General features: G+C 41.2%; 1 protein-coding gene across 3 annotated transcripts in view; it reads right to left on the bottom strand.

Moving 5' to 3' along the window:
- Positions 1-13,845, bottom strand: part of CAMK2D (calcium/calmodulin dependent protein kinase II delta) — a 149,425-nt gene that overhangs the window by 51,333 nt on the left and 84,247 nt on the right. For all 3 annotated transcript variants that reach the window (XM_069978456.1, XM_069978457.1, XM_069978458.1), the window contains exons 5-6: positions 9,666-9,731; positions 1,879-1,951 (exon numbers count right to left, since the gene is read on the bottom strand). In XM_069978456.1, coding sequence (XP_069834557.1) covers positions 1,879-1,951; positions 9,666-9,731 — 139 coding nt within the window. The remainder of the gene's footprint in view (positions 1-1,878; positions 1,952-9,665; positions 9,732-13,845) is intronic.

The raw sequence follows: 13,845 nt of genomic DNA, 5'->3' as shown, positions 1-13,845 counted from the left end.
CCACCCCTAGTGCAGAGTGCCGTCTTACTCCAACACCTGGCCTGCAGCATTGTGGTGGTAGACTGTTAAAGGACAACTCCGGCCAAAACCTATTTTTTAATATGTTAGACAAATTCCTAATGTACATTAATTATGGGAAATGCACATATACTGCTATTTCCCTAAATTTAGTAGATCAGGAAGGCTTTAAATTCTCTAAAAAACTGTGACGTCACAAATTATTTGTAATTCCAATGGAGTGTCCAGCAGGGGGCGCACTATATACAGAAGTCTATGGCACTGTTTTGTGCCTATAGTAGTGTATGTAAAGTATGTCATGTATGTACACTTAGCTTTATTGACTGAATACATCTATGGAATACTTTGGGGAGCAAGTGTCCTTGCTCCCCAAAGTATTCCATAAATGTATTCAATTATTACATTTGGAGGGCACTGAGCAGGGAGGGAGAGAGGTGCCTGTGCATCTAACTACCTCCCCCCTTCCTCCCTGCTCGGTGCTGTGGGACACATATACACTGTACTCCTCCTCCTATCATCTGCTCACAGTATGAGCAGATGATGGGGGAGTAGTACCGGGGCCATCCCCATCACCAAAACGTACTTTTTTGCTACTTACTGATATATTAACAGACTTGCAATACTTTTTTTTGTTTGATGTAAATATATTTAGCACTGGTTTTACTTTTAAACATATGGATATGGACTAGAAATGTATAGAATTTGACTATCATAGTAAGCGGCTAACATTTTTACCCATTGGTTAAATTGCATGAATTAGCATGGCAGATGCTAATAATAACCCACTGGCGACAAAAGCAAATGTGCTCCGGGGATGGGAAGCTTTCTATAGCAGTACATTTGAAGATTCTTTGTGCATCACTAGCTGAGAACTTGCATTAATTATATTACACAATACTAATATAACTGTGCTTACATTGGTAAAAGCGGTACCCATCTGGTAGAATGCGGAATTCTTCATAATGAAATTATATTCTAAAGCCCATTAAACTCCCAATGGATTAGTTCTTTACACATGGCTACTCTAATAACAAATTACACATAACACCACATACACATTACATTTACAGAAATTCAGAGTAAAAAAAAAAAGTTTTTTTTTTTTTTTTTTTAATTTAGCAAATAAGAAAAAGCCGATATCCAAAACATGAACATTCTCTGCTAGCATTATTAAGCAATACATGCAGGGTTATAGCCAAACAGTAGCATACACAAACTTTTTTTCTTCTGAAGAAGAAGCAACTTACCTTTAGATCTCGATGGACAACACCCATCTGATGGCAGTGAAGTACAGCCTCCAGGATCTGCTGAATGCAATGACTGCATGCAAACACCAGGAGGCGTGTGTTAGTTCCAAGCTTGCACCCACTGTCTGTATACCGTCAGGAAGACTGGGTCATGACTTACTATCGCAAACAACTGGTATCGATGGGCCAAAATTTTGCAAACATTTTTTGACCATAATTTTTATGCAAACTGCCAATTTTTTATTTATTTTTTTTTTTTGTAAAATAATTATAACTAATTAAAAGGCAAACTAAAGAATAGATAATAATGGAACACCCTATTGGGACACTGTTAGCAATTCTAACCAGTTGGTTTTGTAAGTGTAACCCAATGTCTGAGGACAGAAGTGGGGTGAAAACTGCAGACTGCATAAATCATCATGGCTACGTCGAACCTCTGTATACCCGGACAATATCACATCAACTTGTGAGCACAACCATCTCGTCAGCCATGATGCATATGAAGCGTGCAGGCACCATGCATATCATTTTATTTCAGAAGAATCGTCAAGAAAGAGACACTTCAGCCACCTTTGCAACAGTATTAAGCGACTTGTGAGCATCAGATACTGACCTTTAGGTCTCTGTGAACTATGCCATTAAGATGGCAATGATTTACACTTTCTAGAATCTGCTGTATACAATGACTGTGAAAATACAAGGGTACAATGGAAGGGAGAACAAATTTAAAGGTAAATTGTTACACAATAAACAGAACATAAAACAACAACATACACGTAGACATTTGCAGGTATCAATCCAGATTCGACAAGGTTAAATTTAGATGTAAGGTGTGCACATTACAGGAGGACTCACATGGAGGACATGAAAATGTACTTATTACTTGTACATGGAATAAAACCTTTATATTCCATGTTACGGAATAGGCAGGAAAACAATAGGTACATTTTCGTAACAGCAGTGATTTTTCCATTCAGAAATATTCTTTATCACAGTTATCACGAGTGTAAAACACAGTAGGGTTATGGAAATGTGAATTCTAACTATAACGGCAAAAAAAAAAAGTTACAAAACACAAGACATATTCACGAAGGTAGGAAAAAGTACAAAAAAGGAAACTATAAAGGTATAATAAACCGGGGCCCATAATATTTTAAGACACAAAGGCTAGCCCTTTAAAAGTTCAATGTTAGAAACATCTGCAGAAAAAGACCACCCGGTCCATCTAGTCTGTCCTTACATTACTTCCTTTAGCCTTATTATTATTTGTTATAATGTCAAACTGAAAGAGGGGGTGGTGGGGTTCTCCTGACAGTGACTGTGACTGATGAATTAAGGCTTCAGATCATAAATCACTCCTTTATCCAGACAAATATTAATTTAAAGTGAATTTACCATTAGGTACACCATTTTTTTTTCCCTACAGGAGCCGATTAAAGCGGGACGCCGGTGGCGTGGTCCTTTTTTTGAAACGCCGACTGATTCCCTTGGTTGTCGCCATTCTTTAGCCATGCACCAGCCCGGCTCTAGGCACTCGGGGCAGGCCTGCCGTCCATCAGTGTGACCATATCCCCTCCCCTTTATGATGGGGCTCCATTAGAATCAATGTAGGCACATCTAGGAGAGGATATGGTCACAATGGGGGGTGGCAAGCCTGCCATCCCCCAGTGCATAGAGTCGGGCTGGTGCATGGCTAAAGAACGGCAACGACTAAGGGCATTTCGAAGAAAGGACCTCGCCACCGACATCCCCACTCTGGCCTCTAATCGGCTCCTGTATAAAAGAAGAAAAAAAAAGAGAGAGATTTACCTGACGGATTTTACGGGATCATAAAAGTATGTCTTTCCTCCAAGCACAGCAGCACACCTGCCCAAAGGGGTCAGGTACTGCGCCTCAGCTCCATTCACATTAATCAAGACAAGCTGCAATACAGAGCATAACCAATGGGCCGGAGGGGTGTAGTTTGAGAAAGAAAAAGGCCATGAGTACTATTTAAAGGATACCTGTCATTTCACTGGAGTGGCAGGATACCCCTTTCAAAACATTGGAAGCTAAGCAGTCTGCGGTGAGCGGTGTACAAAACTTCCGGAAGAGCCATAGGCATTGTAAGCGTCAACAGGTAAACCGGGGCGGGACCAGCCTTGGGACCCCCGCCGGAAGGCAAAAAGGCCTGTCCCAGCTGATGGACTGGCTGCTCAGCCAATCAGTGACTGGCTGGGCGGCCAGTCCACCAGCCGGGTCATGACGTGTCAGCTCCGGAGATCCCAGAGCCTCATGGAGGTCCTACGGCCTCTCCCGTCCCGTAATAAATTTCCTCCCTGCAGGATTTTCTTTTCACAGGACTTCTCCTTTAAATGTTCACTGTAGTTTCAAACAGCTTCCCTTCATTTGATAACCTAGGTGATTCCTAACATATTTAAAAGTCACTTACCAAAAACAAGTGCTTACCCAGAAAAAGCTATAAAGTCTTATCCAGTAGGTGCCTCACTTTCCTGCACTGCTGTCCACTGCCTGTTGTAAGGAAGTTTTTAGGAACACCCCCACCTGCCAGCAGATTTTTCAAAGTTGGTGGGACTTCTCCTTTAAGTAGTCTACAACCAGTCACTGTGTTGGCTAACAACTATATACTGCAGAAACTTTTTATCGATGTGACTCCCAAATGACTTGCTATTATTACAGAAATTCCTGCTGGAAGTGGTAAGTCCTTGCTGTATACTATTCGGCACTGGCGGTAAATCTCTTAGCTCTCTACAGAAAGTCACAAAGTGTTCAGGCTGAGGATATTTATTAGGTCCGGGCAGACTGCGTGGCCTATTACAAAGCACGCCCTAATAGCTGTGACAATATTCTCCAGCATAGTAGTACCGCTCAGTTTATCATTATTAGTGCAGGACAATCTTTTACTCAATGTAGAAATAAATTAACATGACATATTAAACACCCCCCACTGTAACGCAATATAATAAACGAACCAGGGCTCATAGAAAGCCTGCAGAATGATTTAGCTTCACCCTGGTCTACATTATTCTCAGGATAGCAGAGGAGGACCAAATACTGGAGAAGCTTATGAATAAATAGCCCCGCTCTATTTCTGGAAATAGGACGATAAATCTGTAGACTCGAGTCAATATTTATAATAAGCGTTTTCTTTGGAGGTAGCCTCCGAACACTGGGTCAGCATGTTATCTTATATAGAAAAATCTGGATTCTAGAAAAAGCATCTGCAGTCAATAAATGTAATGAAAACCTTTTCGTTTCGGCACCTTCTCCTCTACATCGTAATTAGAGGGTTCTCTTGGGTGAACGATTCAAATGTTACAAAAGGGGGATGGGAAGAGCAACTAATCCAATATTTATGGTAGACTGAATACCCATTAACTCCAATGAGTGCTGGCACTAAAGGCAGATATTGAAGATCCTTTAATGATTTTCCCAACTTTACTAGAAATACTGTACCTACTCTTTGCTAAAAGGGGTATTGAAAATGGGGGGCATTAATAATAATAATAATAATAATAATAATAATAATAATATTATTATTATTGAAAAAAAAATTATAATAGGTCAGGGCAGCAGCAGCTTCTTCTGGTTTCTTTCTCCCTGCTCCAAGATGAGATCTCCCAGCATTGATTGGCTAAGTGTAGCATAGTGGAAGGAAAAAGATTAGGGCAGGCAAGTATCACTTTTCCATTTTTTATTTTTATTTTTTACAGCAGCCCCAGCATAATATACCATTTTTAAATTTACTTTGGAATACCCTTTAAGTGTGCATGTTTATTTTAATAATGGAAGCTTAACTAAAAATGTAATTATTGAAATACGGTTCAGGTTTTTATGCAGCCGAGAGGTACTATTATCAGCCATAGGTGTGAGGTGCAACACTCTTTTTCTTCCCTGAACCGTATTTTGTTTCTCTCTTTTCTCCGTGTTTTGCACTCCTCCTGGTGAGACCCACATGACCGCAATTAGCAGGAGACACCTGAGTGCTCATGGTTTTAATCGCTCCTGTCTGTCCCATTCTATCTGTGATAGCTATGGTGAGTGCAATACCTTATCCAGACTTGTGCTGTTTGGGGGCAGCTTCCTCCGCCGGCGGTGCTGGCTGGGTTTTGGTGTGGCATTTTTGGGTCTGGTCCTGTGGCATGGGGGTTGCAGGGCCGTTCCATGGCCTCCCTTCCCTGACTGTGCACGCCTGCGGGGGTGGTGGTCACTGACTGGCACAGTGTGGACTTAGTGTAGGGACCCATGTGTATCAGATACCTGCACGAGGTACATGGGGCAGTGTGGCTTGATCAATTCTCATACAGAATTCTGATGTTTTTTATGCAGCCGAGAGGTACTAGTATCAGCCATAGGTGTGAGGTGCAGCACTCTTTTTCTTCCCTGAACCGTAATTACTGAAATCCAACAGTTCCCGTTTTCCTGGCATACTCTACATGGGATCACTGAGGTATCTACCTAAACCCAGCTGATTATACTGATTGATTGATATTATCTTAAGTATATGGCCATTATATATAGTCAATGAGGGATATTTATTAAGCATGGTGTAAAGTGAAACTGGCTCAGTTGCCCCTAGCAACCAACCAGATTCCACCTTTCATTCTTCACAGACTCTTTGGAATCTGATTGGTTGCTAGGGGCAACTGAGCCAGTTTCACTTTACACCATGTTTGATAAATCTCCCTCAATATTTGTAATTGTTGAGAAAAAAGGTCAGTATCTGGTATAATGTAACAAAACATGGTAGGAGCAACTAAATAGATGAAAATGATGTAAAAAGTATATTTAAGGAATATACACTATATACTTTTATAAGGTTATTATCCGACAGGGAAGGAAACCATATTTTAGAAGAATAAGCTACTATGAGGTGGCATCAATATATTTGACTGTTGCTTCTCATCAGAAAATGTGGCCAGCAGGGGACAATGCTGGGCCTCAATGTTGTTTTTACTTCATGTTATGCTATCAAAGGATATTTAAAGGAGAAGTCCGGCAAATTTTTTATTAAAGTATTGTATTGTCCCCCAAAAATATACAAATACCCAATATACACTTATTACGGAAAATGCTCATAAAGTGTTTTTTTCTCTGCACTTACTACTGCATCAAGGCTTAACTTCCTGGATAACATGGTGACGTCCCGACCCGTCTCCCAGAGCTGTGCGGGCTGTGGCTGCTGGAGAGTATGATGGCAGGGGGACATTGAGGGACACAGGGCACTGGAGGGACACTGAGCATCCCCCTGCCATCATCCTCTCCAGCAGCCACAGCCCGCACAGCTCTGGGAGTCGGGTGGTGACATCACCATGTTATCCAGGAAGTGACATCACCATGTTATCTAGGAAGTGAAGCCTTGATGCCGTAGTAAGTGCAGAGAAAAAAAGCACTTTATAAGCATTTCCAATAATAAGTGTATATTGGTGATTTGTATAACTTTTGGGGGGCAATACAGTACTTTAATAAAAATTTTCGCCAGGACTTCTCCTTTAAGCAAGCACATTCATTTCTGCAATTCCCATTCAAATGACTGGGATAAAAGCAATACATTTATGCAAGAGCTCTGCTGTGTGTACATTTACCTTGAAGGGGAACTGTCAGCAGGTTACATGAACCTAACCTGCTGATAGCCCCTTTTAGCGCCGGGGATGCTGAGGAGGAAAAGTAGGAAAGTGTGTCTTACCCTTCTCCTCTGCACCGCTCCTGCACTGTTAAGTTGGGGTAAACTCTGCTCCGGAGCACCTTTAGGAGCACTGCCACCTCATCCGGTCCACCCCTTCTAATGATTATCAATGGAGAGGGTGGCCCAGATGACGTGGCAGTGCTCCTAACAGTGCTCCGGAGTGGTGTTTACTTTGACTGACAGCTTGGGACCGGTGCCGAGAGGGCTATCAGCAGGTTACAGTCGTCTAACCTGCTGTTAGTTGCCTTTTAATTTTCAAATGTATCTGGTAAAAACAATGGAGTGGAACGCTTTCTAGGTACACCCCTGCCTTTGGGCAACTCCCTCATACAAAGTCCACTTGGTTAGTGGATTGTTAAAAGTCGTTGTTTTGGAGACCCACTCTCTTCTTCATGCACATCCCCAAAGCACCACCAAAGAATTCTGGGGCATTTCTGCTGTGAAGTCTACATTATTGTAAGTGCAGCTCTGGACTACAATATACACTGCCCCCCAGGATTCGTAAAATAGAAGAACAAACAAGAGAGTACACTGTAAAATGGTGCTTAAAGGTGGCTATCCGTCTTAAGTAGACTTCACTAGAATCTTCTTGAACACTAAATAATTACAGGCTTTGTATCCAGGAATGAAGAGCAGCCAAGGAACGCTCTAAAAGCTCATTCACTCTTTGAAAATGAAAATTCATTTATTTTCAAGTAGCTGCTTATGTTACCTAGCCTTGTAATTCCCCGTTGTCTGCAGAGATGGAAAAAAAAAGGCTGTTTTGGCACTTGACAGAAAAGCTTTGCTTAACGTTCCCGTTCCATTTGTTAAGGGAAAAATGCCATAAAAATTAATTCTACAGTCTGAATAAGCTAGAAAATCATTACTACCATAAATAAAATTCTGGCATATGCTGTGAGTGGCGGCATTTTGCATTTAACTGTGGGAATCCCTTTCTAGTGGGATGACGTAGAGTTAAGTAATATAAAACATCGGCCAACCTCATCTGAATGGAATGAAATGTAATAGCCCGGAAAAGCTATAATTAAATCATCACGGGAATGTACTGGTCATCACTGGTGAATGTACACGTAACAGACCTTACAGTATGTAATTCCTCAAGAGTGTGGAGAGGATGCAACACTGAAGTTCTTTCACTTTCAGGATTAAAGGGGTTATCCAGCGCTACAAAAACATGGCCACTTTCCTCCAGAGATAGCCCAACTCTTGTCTCCAGCTTAGGCGGGGTTTTTCTGCTCAGTTCCATTGAAGCGAATGGAGCGTAATTGCAAACTGCACCTGAACTGGAGACAAGAGTCGTGTTGTCTCTGAAATAAAGCGGCCATGTTTTTGTAGCACTGGATAACCCAGGGATTCCTAGAAATTGGGCACTCACCGATCAGAAAGTTGTGGCTTTGCTTAGCAATATGACATCACTTTATGGCTATGTCCACTCAACAATTTTATCTCTCAGTTTAAAATGACGTCTGTCATTTTGCTGTTTGGACACCCGTCAGTGCAATGACGGCTGTTGGTACATTATTCTAGGTCAGGTGGACTGATCGGCCTTTGGATTTGACAGGTCCATTGAATTTAATATTAAAAACGGTGAAAGGAAGGTAAAAAAAAGAAAAACTGTGTGTGAACAACTAAAAATAACATCTGCTGTTTGCAATAGAGGTTCGAAAATAATTGTCATGATCATTTTGACGTCTGCACAGACAATGTCCGTCATTTTATACACTCTGGGGAAGATTTATCAAACACAGCGTAAAGTGTTTGCCATTGACTTCAACGCTAGAGATGAGCGAACCTGGAGCATGCTCGAGTCGATCCGAACCCGAACTTTTGGCATTTGATTAGCGGTAAGAGCTGAAATTGGATAAAGCCCTAAGGCTATGTGGAAAACATGGATATAGTCATTGGCTGTATCCATGTTTTCCAGACAACCTTAGAGCTTTATCAAAGTTCAGCAGCCCCAGCTAATCAAATACCGATCGTTCGGGTTCGGATGGACTTGAACCCGAACCCGGTTCGCTCATCTCTATTCAACGCACTGCATTGAAGTCAAACCGCAGCAATAACAGATTTTTAAATAGAAAAGGTGGACACCTGTCCTCTATTTTTGACGCTGTGTGAACATAGCCAATGAGTTAAAAAAAAAACCTAAACTAAAAATGCCCTAATAAAGTACATTACACAGGATGACTAATGTAATGATACTGCTATTACTTATTATTAGATTATACTGCATGCTAAACCAAAGGGGTTCATTACTTTCATAATACATGGCATATCCATAGGGCACGTCTTCTGTTATGTGAATGCTAAAGGTCCATACCTAAACACAAGAACAAAGTGGCAATGGCAGCGAGGCCTCTCTGACAACTGTGGGCTGTTTCACAGGACATTTATACATTCATTCTTAGGATTGGTAGGTGGGATCCTAGCAGATAGTCTCACATCAATCAAATATTTATCGTATAGACTAATGGTGCATTTACACAGACAGATTTATCTGACAGATTTTTAAAGTCAAAGCCAGAAATAGACTATAAACAGGGAACAGGTCATAAAGGAAAAACTTAGATTTCTCCTCTATTTAAATCTATTCCTGGCTTTGGCTTAAAAAATCTGTCAAATAATCTGTCTGTGTAAACGCACCACTATTAATATGGTTTTATAGGACTCAGAGTATCACATGCAACCAAAATGGAGAAGTCATCACTTACCTTGCATCTGCTTCACTATAGTATTCTCGTGCTACTATATCTTCAAATAACTCCCCACCAGTAACTCTGCAAAGGGACAATATGAAATAACAGATAAAACATTCCAAATCTGAATAACTACAGTACACATCAAACATCTAAATACAGTTATATTATATATACAGTGTATTATGTACATAAAGTATTTTGAGTGGGTGAATGGAAAGAAATCTAAATTTCTTCTTTTCCTGGGATTCTAATACTATCTCAAGGTTTAGGTTCCATATGCGAGAATACAAAACAGGAACCTTGAAGCTCAGTAGAGTTCGTACTAACACTGTAAGGGTCCTAGTAGACAGAGCAATTTTTACCGATAAACGACAGTAATCGAGATTGTTTATCATTAACCTGAAATCGTTCACCATATTACTCGGAACGATAGTTGTTAGTTACTGCGATCATTTGCTCCATCTGATCCCAGCAAAAAAATGAACTATGTGCAATTACACTGAGCAGATGTCGGCTGATAGTTTGTCTTTTAACGTGTTGAAATGTCAATGAGCACTTTAGCATCGATTTGCTTCCGTCGCTCCGTGGAAGAAGAGCGGTGCCAGCAGACCGCCGCTATCTTCTATGGGCTGCCTGGACGATCTAGCGATCACCCGGCCAGCCCCCCTGCAGCTCCCTGGTTCTTACCTGCTCGCTGCAGACGTATGTAATAGCGGTGGCAGCAAGCGGGGAACAAGGAGCAAGTGCTGCCTGACAGGTTGGCGTTAGTTTGCTCTTCTGCATCGCCCCATATAATAGGGTCTTTAGACTCCTTCATTTGTGGGCTTTATAGCAAGCAAAAAAAAAAAAAAAAAAAATTGCAGATTCAAAATTAACTTTGATAAATTATTGACTGATAAGTTTGGGAAGCATTTTGGTGACATTTAATCAAATTTTCCATTTACCTTTTTATATTTAAAATAATCTTGAAATCTTGTAGTTTTCATTCTGGCCACAATACCTAAATCAAAGCTGAGACTTCCTGTTCTGTATAGGTAATTTCCCAGCAGTAACCTTCTTAGCAACACAGACAGGAGTCTAGTGACCAGTGACAACAGAATATCTATTTACAGAGGTACAAACAATAGCTGTAGCTCAAAACCCAGATGCCCTGAAGAATGACCTCTTAGAAAGGTCACTGAGCATGCCCAAAAATCTTTCTCGTTTATCAAAATGGACAGAACCTGTCTATTATGTCGTACGGTCGATAGGGCTTTCTATAAAGCTACATGTAGCTCAAGCAAGATGGCAGCCCGATAATGATGTATAAAAAAATTTAACGAAAAAAATGACAATGAGAAAAAAACTGATTTAAATAAAACATAACATATTTCTGTATCCGGTTCTTATCAGTTAAAAAACAGTAATGTCAAGGTTACACAGTATAATACCTTCAGGGCAAGGGCTACATTACAACTTTTTGCAGCAGAACAGATGGACTTTAACTACTGAGTGACAGCTGCCGAAGGCAGGATGATCTATGAGGGATGTCAGAGGGCAATGCAGGAGTATTGCTGTGTATATACACTACAAATGATCACTATCAAGTCCTCTAGGAGTATTAAAAAAATAAAAAAAATAAAAAACAAAAACATATCATATCCATCCACCATCTTCTTTACACGGATATAAATACCTGCAGAGAAACATCTAGATTCACCTTTAATTGAAAGCCATACGCCTGGGGTAACACACATCCTTAACAGCACAATGTTGGAATACCAAGGATGCCTGGGACTGGGGAAGACAACATGTGCATCATTCATCAGAACAAGACGGCCGTTACCAAAACACTACCAACTCAACAAAAAGGAAGCCTTATGTTATTAATGGTTTCCCTGAACAATGAATTAGCTTTACAACCATTTATGATCACTTCAAGAGTGTTCTCTCTGCAAATAAGTCATAAGATGCAGTAACCACATTACAACTAATAAATGCAGTGGAACATTCTTCACGGTCACTTCCCATGCTAAACTGCTCTAAATCAAAACATGTTGACCATTTCTAGAATACTTTTTTAAACCCAGTCCAACAATAAGTAAACTGTGAACTAGACTTCATGTCCCATATTATTCCAATATACACTGTCCTTAAAGGGCTATCCCTTACTCCCTGTGCATTAAAACAACAGCCAATTAGATCTTTCCCTTGTTGCTCCCATTCCTCCACATCTTACAGCACCATACACCCCCCCGCCCCCCCGCACGCTCTACTATATTCTGATGATCTCATTCTCCCTGTTCAGCCAATCAGACGGGAAAACCCCTTTAAATTTTTCGATAAATTTCCTCTGTGGTGGTGCATCTTCCAGTTAGCGATGGAGAACTCGACTACGACTAGTCCGTTAGGTCCTTTCTGCCCCACACTCTAGCCCCAGAACCTAACAGGTGAGGACAATGTTCCGACATTGTTCTCCTATGCCCCTCATAAGGCTGCAAAGACCTAACAATAGAGAAGAGCACTCGGGCAGTAAGCAAATGACTGGGTCTACTCACAGAAGAATGGATGTGGCCTGTCTATCAATATCAAGTCTGACTGGGTGGGAAGAAAGTTCGACGAGTACAACTGGAAGCCGTCTACTCACTGTCCTTAGAATGGACACCAGTCATTTGTATGACATTCAAGGTTTCCTTTTGACTCTTACTAGCAATGAATAGAACACAAGACAGGCCATAGGGCTGTTGTGTAGGGCGCTATGGAGCCCACGGGTCTCAAGAGAACTGTTTAATGAAATCAAACATTTGTGCACTGAGCACATGGTGAACCCAAAAGCCCAAAGCCAAGTCATTCATGAGACAGAAGCCTCCCTTCCATACCCAGTTAGTGACTGACAACCTTCTATGCATTGTGGGCACAAGTACTTTCAGCAGTTAGTCAGTTTTCTTCTGCTTGTGGCCCTGCGGATTGCCTGGAACATGCTTTCTAACCCAACATATTGGAAAGGGGGTGAATGTAGGCTTCTAGCCCACTTTTGAACAATGTCCTAATTATGCCAAAAAATGGTAACTTTTCTAGAAAGCAGTTGAGTTTTAAGGTCCTGCTAAACGAAATGATTAGCCTTACTTGGCCGATAATCGTTTTGTGCAGTGAAACATGTAAAAAGTCACGGTCAAACAACATGCTGAACATGGTCTTTGGACATGTTGAAAAATTCTGACTTGATACGGTCTGCATCTTGTGCTCCATATAATAGGATCAGTGGCAGCAGCCTTTCGCTGACTTCAATGGGCAGCCTGATCAATCTAAGGATCGTTTGGGCAGCCTCTCCCGCTGCAAGGGCGGGTAACTCTCACCTGTGCGAGTTGTGCATATAACAGAGGCACAACTCTCATGTACACTGCAGCCACTCCCGATATCCACAGTAGATAGAATAAAACACTCCCAACACCTCCATTGTGACCCAACATGTTTCCAAACCGTACTGGTTTCTTTTTCAAGAGTCATATGATTCTTGAAAAAGAAACCAGTACGGTTTGGAAACGCGTTGGGTCGCAATAAACACGTTCTTATCTTATCATCAATTTCCTTCCTTAAACCTGCGCCTGGTTATACACGTTTGGAGGTGTCGGGAGTGTTTTTTTTCTTTCTATGATAGCATAGGCAGCGAGCAGAGAACAAGGGGGAAGCGAACGCTGAACTGACAAGTCAGCACTCGTTCCCCCCCATCACGGTGCTGTGTAATATGGCCTTTAGTGGGAGAGACTTGACTTTCCACATCTTCAGATATTTATTGACCAAACCATAGGAGGCGCCATGACCTCCTTTCTTATGCATGTTTTTTTCTAGGATACTTGAGGGGTGTGTGTGCAAACTGCAGCATAAAAGAACCTGATCGATTAGTATGCCTATAGAGTCCAGAACACATTATTTCAAAAGAACACCTGCATGACAAATCCTTTCTCCCTATACCTATTACCGGGCATGTCATTTTGTGATTAGAGCTAATGCTGGAACATGCAGCTAACCAGCAGAGCCATATTTTAGCTTCTGTTCATCCATTATCCTCACTCACCTAGGCCTGGGGACCTGAGAGCGACGGAAACAAGCTCAGAAACAGATTTCCCTGTATGCAGCGCGGTAGCATAAAGAACTGTACATATGTTATTTAGTTATGTATCATTCAATACAATAGAAAACACAAAAGTAAATT

Source organism: Dendropsophus ebraccatus, chromosome 7 (assembly GCF_027789765.1).
Source record: "Dendropsophus ebraccatus isolate aDenEbr1 chromosome 7, aDenEbr1.pat, whole genome shotgun sequence".
Lineage (NCBI taxonomy): Eukaryota > Metazoa > Chordata > Amphibia > Anura > Hylidae > Dendropsophus > Dendropsophus ebraccatus.
Note: the sequence above shows the minus strand (reverse complement) of the source record. Positions and strands in the feature narration are given on the sequence as shown.